The sequence below is a fragment of the Anser cygnoides genome, chromosome 1 (assembly GCF_040182565.1).
Source record: "Anser cygnoides isolate HZ-2024a breed goose chromosome 1, Taihu_goose_T2T_genome, whole genome shotgun sequence".
Taxonomy (NCBI): Eukaryota; Metazoa; Chordata; class Aves; order Anseriformes; family Anatidae; genus Anser; species Anser cygnoides.
Window position 1 is genome coordinate 77,091,361 of NC_089873.1, and position 18,269 is coordinate 77,109,629.

At 41.1% G+C, this 18,269-nt stretch overlaps 1 protein-coding gene across 3 annotated transcripts in view; it reads left to right on the forward strand.

Annotated features, from left to right (window-relative positions):
- The first annotated feature begins 4,939 nt into the window (after positions 1 to 4,939).
- Positions 4,940 to 18,269, forward strand: part of LMNTD1 (lamin tail domain containing 1) — a 207,979-nt gene continuing 194,649 nt past the window's right edge. The window contains exon 1 of one of the 3 annotated variants that reach the window (XM_067000517.1): positions 4,940 to 5,547. In XM_067000517.1, the coding sequence (XP_066856618.1) occupies positions 5,287 to 5,547 (261 nt within the window). In that variant the 5' untranslated portion in view covers positions 4,940 to 5,286. The remainder of the gene's footprint in view (positions 5,548 to 18,269) is intronic. The other 2 variants (XM_067000525.1, XM_067000536.1) reach the window with 2 other exon arrangements.

The window sequence follows — 18,269 nt, forward strand, 5'->3', positions numbered from 1 at the left end:
TCATTACTATTCTTCTATTGTATTTCATGACGTAAGAAAGTTCTTGCCAGATGCCTTAAAATCTGAGGAAATGTCTGCAAGGCATCTTTGTGGTAACACATGGGTGCAGATTCCATTCGTCATTTACTTGACAGTTTAACTAACTACTCCCAAGCCAAAAAGATCACTAAAATCCCTTTCAGAAATATTAGCTGAAGGACAAGAACAAGTCGCTAAAAGCTCAGGAAGCCTCTATAATTGCAAATGCCAAGGCTCAAGGAATATTAGTAAGGAGACTGCAGAAGGTAATCAAAAAATACTATTTTGCTATCCATAGGCTTAAATACTACGTGCAGGGATTTACACCTCCACTGGAATAAAAATAAAATTAAAAATATTTTTTTAAAGAAAAAAAGAGCTCTGCACAATGTATACAGTTGGAACCACTCATCCACAAATTTTGGTTTGAACTTTCCAAAGTACCTGTGGGATTTAAACAAAATCCCAGTTAACCTCAACAGAACTGGGGCCCTCACATCACTTAAATAATTGAAAGTTCAACTCAGAAACATGTTTTTCAACCTTTTACAATTTGCAGCACCTTAAAACTTTTTCCAGTGGAAGTGTCAGTTCCTGTATAGTGATTCAATACTACAGAAAATAGGTTTGCTTTTCTTAGTTACCCTCTACAGACCCCTTAAATAGACTCTGAACACACATATTGCAGATTAGAAAATGTAACTTTAATGTAGCTTACAATATTTATTGGTTTCTCTAGAGTTTTCAGAAAAAGCTGAAAACACAAGCTTTAAATGTTTAGTATTTAAAAACTATTCGAAAGTCAATTTCAAGATTGTTAAGCTCTAGCTTATAATTTTCAAACATTTGATTTTGGTAATAATGCATTCCTGACTTTTTTGCTGATAACATACACCTTATATTGGTCCTCTATGCATTATAAACCCCATATTAAAAAATCTTATCACATTGATAATTCATTTGATTTTTCCCCCACCTTGCTTCCTGCTGGGTACCTTAGAAATCCTGAGGAAGCGGTCTGTCCAGGATCATCAAAATATTATAAAACTAAATAGTGAAACATGTAAACTTCAGATGCAGATCTGTGCTTGCTTCTGGGATATACGCTATTCTAGCAAATTTGAATTTATCTCTCATCTCTGTTAAAACCTGCAAGAATGACAAGGTGAGGAGAACAAGAGAGAGGCAGGAAAAGGCCATCAAACAGTTTTAAAGGTTGTATTACTCTTGGTACCAGGAAAAAAAATGGCCATAAGCAATTTGCTTTGTGTTTATAGTTTTTACCTTGGTACGTTGTTTGTCTTATAATAAACTACTTTACTCTCTAATCAACCATTCTGAGGAGCTTTCTGGGCTATGACTGGAGAAAAGATGAATGCATCCAGTCTTGAAATTATGCAGTGAAATGCTACTCTGCATATTATAGCTACAGCATGATATATTAGCCAATAAAACACAACACGGAAAAGGCTTTGGATGGCGCAGTGGGCAGTCAACAGGCTGCTCAGAAAAACGGGAAGGAAGTATTTGGTGAGATACGCAATGAAGGGATTGGGTCCAGGGCAAAGGCTGAAGGTATAGGCCTCAGTGAGGCCTGAGAGGCACCGCAGTCAATGGCTGAGGGGCCTTGGATGACAATCCTGTCAGGGAATGGTGAAAGGTAGAAATCGGTGCTCAATATTGTTGCAAGAGAAATAATCTGTTGGGCCATAAAGAGCAGCAGATGAAAGTGATCACAACCTGACTGATGCAAAGAGACAGAACAACACAAAAATCTCTTCAATATTGCAATATATCCCACAGCTGGAACTGAAAATCACAAGTAAAGAGTTGTCTCTCCACTGCAGTCAGTATGACCACAACAGGGCTACTGTCACCATCCCTACAGACTGTAGTAACGCAGCATATCTAGACAGCAACATAATTTCAGGGACTTGGGAAAGCAACAGGGCCTTCTCTGAAACATGATGGCACTTCAGGGCTCAGAGGGCATGATTTAGGTGTTTGATTTGAACTATGTCCAGCCTGGAGGGAGTACTCAAAAGAACTGAGGGTTCTTCTGTGTACTGCGACAGCTTTCTCCCTCGGCACCAAACTCATCAAAGAGTGGTAATGCCTGACCTGAAGAGCCTGACCTGGCTGTTTGTCTAACGGTTTGGCTTACTCTGTTCCTTTTGGTTTGGTTCCTCTAAATAAAGCCATTATTCATAAGAGTGGCTGCAATAATCCTTATCAAGATTTGGTGGGCAGAAAGACCATCCTACATATATTTTGATGTTGGAAAGAAATTGTTAATTGTTGCAGTCTGTAAAAACAGATTTCTCCAAGGATAAATATCTGAGGCTGTTAATATTACAAAACATATAGACTTTTAATTCTGAATCACAGATTAAACGTAACATCAAATGAGGAATGATCAACAAGTTTTTATCTGGAAAGTGCTTGTTAGCCTACATGCAGTTGATGTAGCAACCCCAGATCATACCTGCCCTTGAATTTTCACGAATTTGGTCAGTGGTTGAATTAATCTAGTCCATAGCAATGAGACATTCATAGCTGAAATGCGGCAATATAAGGAGAACTGCTGGAATAGGTCATATGAGCATTTGTTTCATCTGTTCATTTGGTTCAGTGGTTAGTCCCATGGCTTAGTTCAAATAGCGTTTCATGGTTGGAAAGTTAAGGGAAATCTTAGGAATTTTAAGCCAACATGGCAGTTTTGGGGTCACATTTGCTTTCAAACATTTGGGGATAAGTTTTATGGCAGAGTGGTGTAACAATGTGACTTGTGTGAACACACACATTAAACAAACCATTAAAATATTGGTTCTGCTCTGAAAGAGCAGCTTGAGTGCTAGGAAAGGCCACAGTTACATGGTCGCTGAAACCTTTATCTGGTCTCTCGTTCACAGCCACTCTGAACACATCTTTACTTCCATAACCTCATCCTTCTTTCTGTACAAAAGCAATGTTCCCATTATACAATCCTGTTTGAACCAGTCCCTACTGCACACCTGTTCTCTGTGTAATAAGGGTCACAAGGACAGAAAAAAAAAAAAGGAAAAAAAAAAAGATTACTGAATATCGCAAGATACATGAAGAATATACAATAAGATTATATAGAGAAAAGTGGAGCTTTCTGAATTTCAAGTACCTATTTTTACACTGTATTAGCATTTCCCCTGCCCCTCTGAACCTTACTAATAGAGCATCATGTGGCTGTCCAGAGCGGTCAGAAACAGGACAGGGACCTTCTCTTTTGCTCAAGCATTTCTGCTACTTGGTCATAAGGACTGCCAAGATTTGACTATGAACTTGCCACTGGGGAGGCATGACACACACTTTGGGGATGGGTTTTGCAGGCATTTACTGACAGCAGAGAAACAGTGAAGTGCAGGATTCCCGATCTTCTCTACAGGCTCCAGACAGTGATGTGCTTTAGTAGGCACGGTCTTCTGCCTGTCTCTTCGAAGCATGGTCCTTTCTGACTTTTCTTGCCATTCTTAGGATGCTACTCAGCAAGCTGCTAACTATGTACTCACCAATTTGGTGAGTTTTGCAACCCATGTTGGATTCCCAGGGGCCCCAGCTACTTAGCAACTAGATTTTAGGTATGTCTGGTATATCTGCAGGAAGGCAATAGAAAGAGTATATGTGTTACATGTATACATCCACTCCTGTCCTCTTCAGTCAGCCAGCCATCTTTCTCCACCGTACAGTCAGTGCAGGCATATGTACCACTGATCATTGTCAAAAAGCTAATCCAGTCGCCTTCTGTAGGATTAGTGAGCTGAATTAAGGGAGCCCATGGAGGGGCCTGATGAACATTAGAAGTGACACACTGATGGGGCTGAAGCAACCTGGCTAAGAGAGGGAGCAGGGCAGGTTGTCCCCCCTATTCTGTTAGCCCAGAGCCCATAGACAAACTCAGCTGTTAGAGAGATGCGGTCCACAGTTCTTGTCAGGTGGTGCTGCTTGCACTTTTTCAAAGCCTCATAATGCGGTCAAATTGTGGTAGGCTCTCACAAAGGCAAATTTTGAGTTCCTTTTTCAAAGGGCAAGGGCATTAAAGCTTCTCTGAGAGAGATTACCAGGATATTTTGACAAGGCAAAATATTACCCTGGCTATGGTCTTAGAAAGAAGAGAAAATTCTGACTAAGAGTTTCTCCTGTGATTCAGGTTTAGGTAGATATATAGCATGGAAATTTTGGCTAAAATACCTGACATTTGGTAAATGTTTGTCCTGGTTCCAGTTAGGACAGAGTTAATTTTCCTCCTAGTAGCTGGTAGGGTGCTATGTTTTGGATTAGGATGAGAAGAGCGCTGATAACATGCTGATGTTTTAATTGTTGCAGAGCAGTGCTTGCACTAAGCCAAGGACTTTTCAGCTTCTCGCTCTGTCCTGCCAGCGAGCAGGCTGGTGGGAGGGGACAGACCCAGGACAGCTGACCCAAACTGGCCAAAGGGGTATTCCATACCATCTGAGGTCATGCTGGTGGCCCGTACGGGGAACGAACCCGCGACCTTGCCGTTATCAGCACCACGCTCTGCCGTTTAACCCGGCTGCCCGCCACCGGGTTAAACCACAACAATGTTCTTAAAGGATCTTAACAATAGAGCTGCCAGCCCCACCTACAAGAAGTAGTTTGCACTCTTTTGGCAGAAAGATCTAAGATTGAATGGGTATAAGGCAAAGCTGGGAAAATGATGTTGTTCACTCTTTCCCAATGAGTCATCAACAGGTTTTTGAAAACTTTGTAATAATAACATTTTTTTAGAACACCCGAGATGCTTTTCTTCAAAATGTACCATTATAACGAGGGAGGAGTGGAAACGCATGTGCTTTTCATCTGCGCAGAATACAAAGAGACTATTTAATGTAAAGCAGACCTTAAAAGAGACAAATAAGCATGTTAAAGAAAAATGCTGCTAGAGTAAATCTGAAGAAAAATGTTTCAAGTGCACATTGAAATCCTTTCATACCATCTGAAATGCATGAACTAGACAGAGAAAACTACACCGAGAGTCACGGAAAGGGTGATAGATAGACATACTCACACACCCAGGACTGATAACAAGTTTTGTGCAAATCTCTTTCATACTGTTTTGCTTTTCCTCTGATAAATATTTTAAAAGAGATTTGTCTTACCAGGATGACATTAGTATGAAAAAGTGAAAAGTGAAAAGAGTAGGGTTTTTATATTCCTGCATTAGAGAGAGCTTTACAAAGTTTTGTTGTTTTGTTTTATTTGGAGGCAGGTACCTCCATGGTGTTCCAGTTTGTCTATTTTTCTCTTGCTGCCTCTCCTGGTCTGCAGAGCCCTGGAAACAGGATAGCCCAGGCCCCACCCTCCTGGTGGAAAGTTCACGGAAACCATCAATCAGAACTAGTTGCCTTTAGCAACCAACAACAAATCTGTCTGCACTCGCCACAGGGATTGAGAGTACGTGGTTATTTTAACATTGATGTTCAGCTGAGAATTCCTGGCATCAGGAACATCCAACCTGCAGAAACTTCCAGAGAGCAAGTAAGTCATAAGTTATGTCTGTAGGGTAACTAAGAGAGAACAGCGAATGCCAGGGTATGATAGAAAGCTCCACCAGTGTGGTTGCACCCAGTCACTGCTGTTTCCGCCAACAAGAGACCCTAAGCCAGTCTGGAAAATGGTGCCCAGCGGGTTCCTCGTTTGAGGTGTTTTTCTCAGTTGATGGGGGAAAGGCATGCTAAAAATGGTCAGCTTCTTTTGCAGTCTGCGGCAAGGTTTCTTTAGTTGAATATCTGCAGGAGTGGAAATGTCAGAGTCTGTTTTTTTAATAGCCTGAATTAACTGGCATATTTTAATGCATTTACCTATTGTTATTGCTGACTTGTTATATAAAACCTTAAACACGCTGACAAGGCTATATATAATATATATTTATATGATACATGTATACATGTGTGTGTGTTAGATATACGTATATATGTATTGAGAAACTATCTGACCCGCCGTACCTGTACCAGGTAGTCCTTCATGTACGTGCAGTACTGTCTCTAGTCGTATGCAGGAACACCTTCTGCCCCTTCACCCTGCAGTAAAATGAGACAGCACAAGCTGCAAGCCTATGAAGCTCAGGAATGCTCACAGAATTACATTCATTCGCAAGCCTTTATCTGTGGACCAGTTGCTGCCTCCCACAGAGAGGGTCTAAAAAGTGTGCAGCAGTCTCCGAGGCTGGCTGTCAGCAGAGGGATTATGGATTCTGACCCTCCCAACACAAAATGTTTTCCTAGGTCAGTGCAGTGTGGGTCTCAGCAGCTGCCCACCTACGCCTTTGGGAGTGGGAGGCAGAGGGGAAGAGAAGGGAAAACATGGGTATACACTTCAAAGTCAGCTCAGGTTTCAAGGGGCAAGAAGCCTAAGAGTATGATTTGTCCTCATTCCTTTCCTCCCCTGAGCATCAGATGTGGGGAAGGAGCCTGTTGGTGCGGTGGAGGGAGGCAGAGCTGTTGTTACACTGAGCCCAGCATCTCTGTTCAGGACAACTCATCCTGCCTTTGGGGAAGTTCAGCAATTTCAACATTGTCTTTGGGATTTTCCAGAGGGTACAGTCTGCCAGTTAGTCATTCAGCCTGTTCTCCAAGTGCTCTTTTGAAAGAATCATGGCATTTTCAAAGATGTCAGAGGTCATAACTGGCTTGGGTTGACATTTACACTTGTTTTTATCAGGAGATAGGGGAATGGCATTCACTGCTGGTAAATGTGAAAACAGTGGATTTTTTTTTCCCCTGAAGAGTTTAGAGCTCACTCTCTCACACTTATTTCCAATCTAAAAATAATTCTCTCATCAATTCATTAGCGAAAACACATTGCAGTACACTGCACCTTGTTATTGACATTCTTAGCAATATAAGCACTGCTGCAGAATAGCTGCCTGACCGCTTCTGCCAGGCAGTAAAATACCAGAGGATATATTCATTCAATTGATAGAGCAATTAATTTTTAACTTTTTTCCTCCTTTCATACATTTCTGAAAGATACAGGAATGACTGAGGCCAGAGGAACTGAGTAGATCCTGTTATATGAGGATCTGTCTTACCTTTTGGTAGGGCTGTGCACCAGCATCTTTCCTGACCATATTAGGTGCTGCAGAGACAAAATTGGAAGCAGAAAAGCCTAAAAAACAAAAACAAAAACCCAACGAACAACAGTTTTGCATTCTTTGGACTTCCTGGTGATAGGATGGAGATTTTTTATTGCTATTTAGATTCACCATTAAGAACACACAGTATATTTTCCAGCAGATAAAGGGAGAAATGTTAAATAATCATAGAATCTTTCAGACTGGAAAGGACCTCCAAGATAATCTGGTCCAACTGTCCCCCTACCACCAATATTACCTACTAAACCATGTCCCCAATTACCACATCCAACCTTTCCTTAAACACTCCTTACCCTTATGTTATTAAGTAACATTAATAATGTTATTAATAATTAAAACTAGGTGAACATTTTGAGGTCTCCATCAAGATCAGAATCTCCCTGTGCTGATCTAGGTGAGAAGGCATTCCCTGCCTTGAAGAGCTTAAAATCTGAAGAGACCAGGGAGTCATCAAAATTAGGAACAGCCCTCTTTTCACAGAGAAAATAGACCTGAAGAAGCCCTGTGTCCTTCTCAACAAGATTGCTTTTTTTTTTTTTTTCAGAGATTTTTTTAATAACAGGACAAACTAGCTTATTAGCAGTATTGTACACATGATCTATTCTTTGGCAAGTGCATTCCTCAATGTTCCAATTAAAATAGCTCAGTCACTTTCACCCCTCTTGCTTTATTTAGAGACCTCAGCATACATGCAGTAATAACAGATAAGGGTATGAAGATATAAACAATCCTAATTTGTATTATGCTGGGTACATCAAAAAGCTACTGTTCCATAATCTGCTTATTTCCTTTGTAATCCCCACACAAGACCTCTGAAAATCTCCCTGGAGTGTAAGGATTGTAAAGAGTCAAAGAGGGAGAGGAAAAGGGTAGCACGTTTAATAATTGAGGAAGATCTCATTTGAGCAAAGGCTAATGTATGAGCACACGATGTTTCATATGATTCCAGGTAAAGGTTCCAAACACGGCTGGAATGGAGAAAATCATTTGTGCGTAGCAGATCTATGTCATACATCTAGCAGCTAGACCTGGATTGATGTGTATTGTGACCCTAGGGAAAGACTGACAGGCTCGGATTGAGGGACTCTGTTGAGGCAAAAGGCGTGCAAGGAAGCAAGCAGAACTAAAGAAGCTCTAACCCTTCTATCCAATTCTGCAAATACAAAATTCACATTTGGTTCTCCTACTACTGAGAACTCCTCTGTTTCCAGCAGAATTAAATACACCTTTACTTCATGTGGGAAAACCTCATCCCTGCAGTATAACCTATCCATAGGGATAGAGCTCTGGACATGCCATGGAAACTAGGGAAATTTGGTTATCTCAGCCCTGTTCTTGCCATATATTTGAGCCAAAAGGGAAGAGGGCCCACAAATCTCTGTGAATTGAAGCTGCTGTGTTTTGGAAAACCCAGTTTCAGTGCTGGTTTATCCCATGTTTCTGCATGCCACAGGTAGAGACTCCTAAGTAGGTTCCATTAGCTCTATGAGTACCAATGTACTAGACAAATGTACAAAAAAAAAAGTTAAACTTAAAAGTGTAAACTGCATCTTGCATTCAGCTAGGTTTAGCTATATTTTGAAATATTTTTTCCTTTATTTTGAGGCTTATTTTGTGTTATTTTCTAAATAAGTATGCATTAATAACCTCTTGTGCTTGACTGCACACTTGTAGAGGGCCCAGCATGTTGTGGAGATGCTGAATGCACTCTGTTATTGTACAGAGGGCTTGTGTGTGCAGTAATTCTGATACAATCAAGATGTGTGGGACCCACTGGGGATAAGTTGTAGGTAGCATCTATATGTGCATAGTAACTATCTATGCAGCATAGTCAAATGTTAGACTGGCTGGACAGAAATGCTGTTCTGACTCAGTTGCCAGAGATGTAAAGAGATCCTAGGAATATGTCTGAACTCCCCTTTTAACCTCCAAGGTAAAATTTCTGTCTAGAAAATCTGGCCACATCCAGGAAATGCAGGTATATATTTGGTAGCTCCACTCAAATCATATCCTGAGTTCCCATGGTGGGACACTGATGAAAATAAAAGGGGATCAGGCTGACATGCATCTGTGTGCACAGACATACACAACACAATGAAATGCTCGGCTCCATTCCTAGCTCAGTGCTTTCACGGATAGTAGTCATAAATCCACACCCAGCAGGGATGCAAGAACGAAAACCAGCCACAAGAGACAGAGAACAGGCAGAGAAGTGATTGAAGCCAGCCTAGGCAGAAGCAACTTCTGGGAAGCTTGATGCTCCTGGGCAAGCTCAGGGGCCCTATGGGCTCTGCTGCCCTGCCAGATCCCATAGCAGATCTCTGGGGGCAATGCTGGTGTTGCTCTTGCTTCCCCCTCCTTGCAAGACTTAGCAAGTAAAGGCCATGCAATGAAGGCAGCCCCCCCCCCACTTTTCTATTTTTTTTTTGCCCATGGTCTCTCTAAAAGCAGAACACGATTTCTTCAGCTTTGCAATTCAGAAGTATTTTAATTTTTTAATGGAATTTGTTCTTCAGGCTGTGAAATGACCATAAATAGTTTTCTGCAAGCATTTGCTCCTTGAACTGTGATATTTATTAGAGATGAGTCAGATAAAATACCTTAGGCTAGACTGCAGCCCTTTGGTCTCTGTTCATAGCAGAAAGGAGGCTGGGAGGTCCTGGGGGAATGTCCCCCACCAGAAAGCACATCACAGGCTTTCCACACTGCTTCCTCATCCCATCTGCAGCATGGGAGGGCTGGGAATGCGAGAGAGAATGACCTGGGCACACAACAGACTGGAAGCCTGTACCCCAGAAAAGCTGGTAGCAGCCAGATGTACGTGCCAGAAATCAGAGCAGCTTCTTGGATGCATAGACAGATCTGCAGGAGCAGCTCTACTTTGAAGAGTGGAAAAGGTGGTCAATACTGCCCTTGCCCTCTCCCACACTCTGCACCAGTGGTTCCTAGTTTGAGGAGCACGGTGTAGAGCACTGCCCAATTTATGTTGTGCCCTCCCTTGGTCAGCATCAACACAGCCCAGCATAAGATTGTCAGGGGCAGGGGGCTGACCTGAAATGGGTTCTGGGCTGTGGCACTGTGGGGGGAGCACCAGGGGAGGTTGGGCAGGGGCAGTCAGGGCTGGTGGTACCCCCGAGGTGCTGACAGGAATAGATTTCAGTAGGCCTTCAGGTTTGCATTCATTGTAGGTGAAATTATGTACCAGCACAGAGATTCTATGGTGGTTATTCATGGACAAGCATCAGTGATTTAGGAGCAGGCGTGGTAATGGAGCTCAACATCATGCATAAACCCTGAATAAATGCATAAAGTAATCATGGTCAGTGCTTCAAGTGTCCCTATTTACAGACACCTAAAAATAGCAGTGAGTAAAACAAACTGCCTTGAGTTAACACGGTGTCCTGAGTTGTCACGCACACGCCATGGTTAAAACAGTTCTCAGTTCTTGGAAGTCGGTGCTCAGAAACTGCTTTAGAACATTTTAAAGTTAATAACATGCTTTATCCTCAAAGCAGGCCTACTTAATTGTGAGTTGATTTTGCTGTACAGTCATTTTGACACCTCCATTTACTAACGCATCTTTATCCAGTCCCACCAGTGAGACCTGCAGAGTGGGAACACTCCTTGGTTACAGAATTGACTGCCTGACCTTTTATGTGGCCTAAATGTCACCACCTTTCACATCAAGACAGGCAAAAGTCTCAGTATCAATCAAAGTGAAACTACAGTCTCTGGCTAGAGTTTCCCGTGTACTTTATTAGCTTAAACTTTTACAGCGAGTATAGCCTCATGATACAGATGTATGAAAAACAGCTTGACTGTTCATCTCCATGGCTCAAATCCTAAGCCACTTTGCAGGCAGGCATTGGCTTGAAGACTGATGCAGTAAGATAAAAGAATATCCTCTGTATAAGATGATTCTTTGTGAGGTAAAGCAGCCCAAGAGGCAACTCATCCACAAATGGAGTGCCATTTTTTGTTACTTGGAGAAAATTTGCAACAATGATTTCCAGTGGGAATGTCTACTGCTTATTAGAAATAAATCCCATTCTGCCCTTCAGTCCTATTCAAGAACTCTCTGAAATTCTTGTACTACAAAAAGGTGACTGATGTGGGATCCAGAATGTTCCTATTTTTGGTTTTTTAGCTATAATTGCCAATGTTTGAAGTGCATTGACATGAACCAGAAACAGCTGGAACCTCAGTCAGCAAAATGGGAAAGATAGGTGGTGCATAACCATTGAATTAAGAAGCATCATTGCTGCCCATAATCACTGATTGGATATTATCTAATGGCAGAAGAAGAGATATTGCTAATATCTGATAGTTTCAATTTCAAGTATTTTAAGGAGATGCATCAATTGAAGCAGTGATTAGACAAAAGTGGACCAAAACCATCAGTTGATTGCTTTTAAACATTACAACCTCATTTAAAAATGAATGAAAACAAGTCTATAAATTTATTCAGCTCTAATTTCAGTCTGCTTAAATGTTATGATCTTGCTCTGTTCTGCAAACATCAAAGGGAACTGATTTATGTCAAATGACCAACACTCTTTCCCCCCCTCCCATGAATAATTCCTGTAGCTGATTTCTACTGGGAAAGAAAAATACCTTTTATTTCTGTTATGTGCCTAGACACAGTTTAGAGCAATTAGCTGCACTTAGGATACTTCAGATTATTGTCTATTTCTCTGACAGGTCAAGGAAAGTAGCCCAACAAGATCAGTTTTGAAAGAGATCTTATGAATACATCCAAAACAGTGTACACAGCTGGGTTAGAGTGCTTTATGTCCAGTGTCTTTGTTTTGGTAGGAAATGATGATTGAGACTGATGCTTGTACACATTCATCAGAATTGGTATTTTCTTGACTGCCTATTCAAACAACGCCTCTGACGCTCTTTCCAGTTAGCATCCCCAAGGCTTGCAGCAGACGGTTTTTTGATGGGTTCTCATCTCCACTGTTATTTGGAAAGTCCATTTGGAAATAATAGCCCTATTACAGACAGCAGAAAGCAGAGGCAACATTATCAGAATCATTTACCCTGGGCAATCCAAATGAAATCCCTGGAGGAAAGAATATCTAACCTCCACATCCTCTAAAACTATTTTGGTAAAGTGCTATGAAATAAAAGTGTTAGTGTTCTGAAGATCTCTTTGGGAAGGAGACTTCCCAACACTGTAAATAGGTTTTCAGTGCTTCTGGGTGTCCAAGCATGCAAATTCTATGTTCTTAACATTGTGTAGTCATAGCCTTTGCTATGAAGTTTTCTTCAGTAAGGCTACTTTTCTATGTTGGAAACATAGAAAACACAGTGACTGTGTTTAAACAAGGGTTTAATAAGCAGGGGTCTAGCATGGTTTCCTTGACCATCATAGACAAGAGGTTTTAGGTCCCATCAACACTCAATTTTATTTAATGTCTGAGTCACTGGCTCAAACAAAATAGTGATTTAACCTTGACAAGGATCAGTTTAATTTTGTCTCTGTAAGTGGGAGCAAAATGGTTCAGCATGGGACTTTGATGTGCTTTAATGTGCTTTCAGCACAACTTGACCTTGTCTCCACCTGTGCGACCAGCCTGACCTGTGAAAGTCAGGATGCTGTCAGCTGAAATACAACTTGAGCATAACTCTACTATCAAGAGAGAGTTGTTTTGTAACAGTATTTGGCTCTTTTGTAAAGTCTTTCAGCCAAAGAGGTTTTTTTCTATGATGAGTAAGATTCATTAGAGCTAGCCAAAGATTTACTTGATTACGATTATCATTTTTTCACAGAACTAAAATAAGGTTTTATGGAAGAAAAAGATTTTTTCCCCTTGGACTTCATTGAAAAGCTTTGTATTTTTTTGCCAAAAATGAAAAACAGAACAAAACAAAATAAAGAAACTGACTTGTATGATTTTTTATTACAAACAGCCAAAACATTTATACAAAAATAGAAATTGTCTTGCAAACAGTATCTGTTCTACTCAAGGCTTCTTTTTGGCTTCATAAACTTTCAGTCTGCTCTCATCCTTAACCCTGACATATAGTTAAGGCATCTGAGGGGCTGACAAATGAAGCAATTTGCCCTCGGTGCCCCAGTAGGCTGGTGGCAGAGCCCAGAAGAGTCCTGTTTCTGTGGCATCCACTCTTATGCCAGAGCCTGTTCTCTATTCATACCACCCTGCAAGAAGAAAGACTTTGGTCAGTGCTCCCAGAACAGCTGTAATACTGGGAATAGTCTTTGTTCTCAGAATAGAGAACTGGCCTGATAACAGTATATCTGCTGATAAATGCTGACATTATGTGGATTTAAACATCTCCTGGAAAGATTCTGCTGCAGACAGAGGCACTTGCAACTGTAAGGAATATTATTTAGCATCATATATCTTTCTTCTGCTACTGTCTACTGAGCACTTCCTTTAACAAAGGATACAAAGGAGAGAAAAATGTAAATGATGGCACAGAAGCCAACATATCCCATCAGATAAAATGGCAATTAGCAATCAGAGTCTTTGCTACCTTAACAGTCACAGGACATTTTAAACAGTGGTTGGGCTTAATTTGAATACATGATTCTTCAGTACCTATGTAAATACTAGACCTTACCTGTCTATTGTATACGTTTCTGCTTTGAGGGCAACAGGAAGGGTACATTTTCACACTACCTGCTGCTTTTTTACATACTACTCTAGGTTTTCCATAAAATTGGTTTTTGTTCTTTGATAAGATTTATTACTGTGGCTTCCTCAGCCTCATTTGAATTTGGATTTAAATAATTGGTTTTCCAGTGTTTTCTTCCCATTTGTACTCCTGTTATGTTCAAGAAGCTTTTGTAGGATGTGAGGCCTGTTATAGCCAGAAAATAATATATTTTGGATGTGCTACTCTCCAATTTAGCTAATAATGCTAGCTAACTACAACTATATTTCTTGGACTGTCACTGATGAGTGAATGCATCCCAGGAAAGGTGAATGCTTGTATAAACTGAGATGGCAGTTCTTAACGTATATGTTTTTGGTGTTCCTTGTCAACAAGCTGTGTCAGCTCCTTATCATTTACAATGTGTCAGTTCCTTATCATTTACAATACAAGTAGGTAATATATATTTTTAATGCATTTGCTTCAGGAATATTTACTAAACACTTTCCTTTCTCTTTGACTGAAAATCAGTATATATATTTCCCCAGGTTACAAGTCTTGTCATTTCCTTCTCTTTATGATTTATTTAAGAAGTAAGCTAAGTAAAGCTTTAAGTGTTTGCACCATGTTCAAATGTCACGGATGAATTTAATTAACAATTGCAAGGATGAGTTTAATTTGAGATCGATCAGATCAGATCAGTGGGAGACTAGTACAATAGCAGAAAATGTATTGCAGGCATTAGCATGAGTATACGGAAGTCACAAACAAATGCTTTTCTTTGTGCGGGTCTGATGCTGTTATTACCTGATGAGCTGGGACCTTTGAAGAAATCTGAGGAATCAGGTTCCACCGTGTGCTGTCAGAAGACGGGCAAGTGGTTGGCTCCCAGCAAAGATGGCTCAAGTCAGAGGTGGGTTCAGGATGCCCTGTCTGAGCACAGGCAGGTAGTAGGCAGGCCTCGTAGATCTGGCACTGCAGGAGAAGATGGAAATGGTACAAGCAAATTTTCCTGGAGCAATTCGCTGGCTACAGCAGTCAGTTCCACCAGACCAGACCAACTGTTGTCAGGAACATGTGTCTAAGTCCTTTAGCTCCTTCAGAAAATTATTGCTGTTGTCTGCTTTCCAAGGATGTCTTCTGTAGCTAGCTCTATCTTCCCATTTGGTCTGGACTCTAAAGTCTGTTTGTTCATTTTTCTCTTAGAAAATGCCTTTGAAGGTATCCCCAAACCTTATCACCTTTCTGTGCTTTCTAAACCTGTTTAAAGTGATTGGAGATAGGAAGAAGGACAAGTAGCAACCAAGTAAGACTGGAGGTGTATTGAGGTACTGTAACCTGGACTGTAGTCATCCATCCTCCATGTGCTCCCTGGCAATATGCTACTGAATTAACACATCTGATGTACACAGTGGGCCAAGTCCCATGGGCTTGGTCTTAGGCTTTGTTTGGACATCTCTGCAGGTTCCCTGAGGACCCATGAGCCTGCCATAAAGGAGCCCCTGGATAGCACAGAATATCACAGGATCCTGTGCATCCTCTTAGTGCTGAGCATCCAGGCTCAATCTTTTTAAGTGGTTCTGCAAGGAGAGGCTGGGCAAGAGCAGAGCATGTGGTCTATGACCTTCGAGCAAGACTTGCTGGTTCTGAAGTTAGGTGTGGTGGTCAACGCACTTTGGTAATTACACTGATACATGGAAACAGCATGAAAATGAGATTTGAGAAAAGTAGAGATACAAATGGCTTTATACTATCTCACTAACCAGCTAGCCCAAATAAAATACAGCTTCAAAGCTGCCTTTAACCATGGTGACAAGCTCTTTTAGGTGAGAACAACCAGGAGAGCTTGGTGAGAATATATGGTATGTTGGACTACTGTTTTTTTTTTTTTTTCTCTCTATCTTTTTCTTTTTCTTTTTATATGTAATGATGATAGATTATCTAGTCAATCTGATCACCTATTTTGGAAGGCATTTATAATGATCAGTGTCAATATTTATGAGGAAATAAAGCACTCAAATTTATTCGTAGTCACTGAGACTGTTTTTTACTTAGAATTAATGCACTGAGTGCAGGTTTCTTAATACAGTCAGATATGTTAGCCAAGAATAAGCTCAGGCCCCATTGTAGAGCTAAGGATGTTTAATGTATCTTGACAGTCATTAAGTAGTTGGTAAAGGACTGGCAATGAATTCATTATTCTCCTTATGAATCAATTCCTATTTATAGCAAACTATCAAAAATTTCACACTGTAATATGGAGATTGAGAGGGTTATATATAATGGTCCTTTCACTAGAGGCAGCCGTGAAAGGACCGGTGAGACTAGAACAAATTATAGTTAATGATAGACTCTTTCTCAGAAAATTAAATACTTTAATTGGTCAATTAGGTTGAGCATTTGAGAAAGAAAGAGTTGCAATTATGTGAAAACGTGCCTACTGTACTTTGGCAGCTTTATGGGCCTCTGGCAATTTTTCATCAGGATTTAGATTTGTCATCATGTTCTAATGTTTATAGATACCCCTAGCCTAGAATAAGAGCTGCCTCTTGACTTCCTAGGTTTTGGGGTTCCTTTGAAGAAAGGAAATAAGATCAAGATTTTGTTACTAATACACTATGGGTGTAATTCCTTCATGATGTCTATATATCAGTCACAGTGTCTTTTGAAGGCTTAAGTGAGATGCGATACCCAGACATTTCTGATTACGGGTGAATCTCACCCTCTTTGCATATATATGAGGCAGCAACATCAGTTCTCTGTGCATCACACATGCTTGCTGTAGAGCTGAATTCGGGGAAGCAACACTCAGTTACATTGCTTGAAGACACAGGGTATGTTTTTTTTTTTTCAGGTAAAAGTAGGCTTGCATTTTGCATCAAATTCACAAGAGCTGCATGAGTGTGTAGTAATGAAAGACCCAGGTATGCGCAACAAAATTCATTATGTGTATTCCTGTGGAAAATGCTTCTTCACTCTACCTCAATTGTTCTCCGGTTAAACACCAAAACAACTCCATATATTTATTGTCTGCCTCGCATAATCAGTTTGTCATTCATTCAGGGAAGAGCTTATCTCTTAATGTGTGTTTTACCAGGCTGCTTAGTACACTGCTATGGTTCTTGGTGGAAGCTTTAAGGTGCTAACATAGTGTTGTGACTGCTTTTAACAGTCTGTGTTACAGCATTTTTAATAAAGCACCATTGTGTAGATTTCTGTGTGTCCCACATGAATCAATGAATTGAAGCAGCTGTTCTACATAAGAAAAAGTTCTGCCTGCCCTCCTCTAGAGAGTCTCATATTAGAAGTGAGGTAGAATTTTGTTCAAAGTGAAACAAGACTCTACCCCACAGCAGAGAGCTGTTCTTACTTGATGATTGTGGGGAACATGATGTGCTTTAGGTATGGCTAGTTACTGCTAGAAACAATTGCACTATGTTAGTGAAAGTTCATATTGCAGGCTTTGTGCTGTGCTTATTCAATGAGCTTGATGAATGAGGTTAAAAAATGAGGTTCTGAAGTGCTGGAGAGAGTGAGCCTTTCCCCACCTGTGAAGAAAGAGCAATAGCAGCTTGCTTCAGTGGTGCTATGAAAGTGTCTGTGCGCTGGGTTAAGCAGTCTATCGTCCTGAATCTGGGCAACAGACCAGTCTGAAGTCTTATATCAAGAGGCATATTTTGGGCCAACCATATGAAGGCTGCAGCAATGTGATACAAGGGAAGGTAAAACTTTGGCTATTGCAGGGCTAGGTCAGACACACTGGGAAAGCCACAGCTGACAGCTCCGTCGCTGAGCTTCACGAGGTTGTCCCCTAGGGTGGATGAATGGTCACATATCCTAGCTTTCTCCTGGTAGATGAATCCTTCATGCAGTGCTCACCAGTTAGAAAATCAGACAGTTGCCATTCCTGACAAAAGGCACCTCAGCAAAAAGCACCTGCACCTCAGCAACTGCTGGAGAAGGGCAGCAGCAGCAAGACGAGAAGAGCGATTAGCAGCAACAGCAAAACCCCTGAGGAAATCACGTACCACAAAAGGTTCATTCTCTGCTGCCTTTGACAGAGGAAAAGTCACTTTTCCTAAGGAAAGCCACATTTCCTCCCCTCCCCCTCCCCTCCCCTCCCCCCCCCAAGGAACGGTCATTTTTCTTAGGTAAGCAGAACAATAGCGTGTACCTGACATTTTATGGGTAAAAAAAAGAGGTATTTTGTGCTCATTACCTGTTTACTTCACTTCCCTCAAGTGACAGACATGAAATAGAGCCTCCTCCCCTGAAAGCAACAGGAGCAAGCTAGGCTTTGTGAGGACATGTAGTCGTCAAACCCTACCTTTTTCTTCCTCAGCTGCAGCTATGCTGAGCTATTAGGACAACGCTCCTCCTGACATACATGGTCAACACACACAAAGGCAGGGACAGAAACTCTGTGGGGCTGTGCTGGCAGCCAAGCTGAGAGGTGCTTCATGCTTCTCTGGCCCAGGTT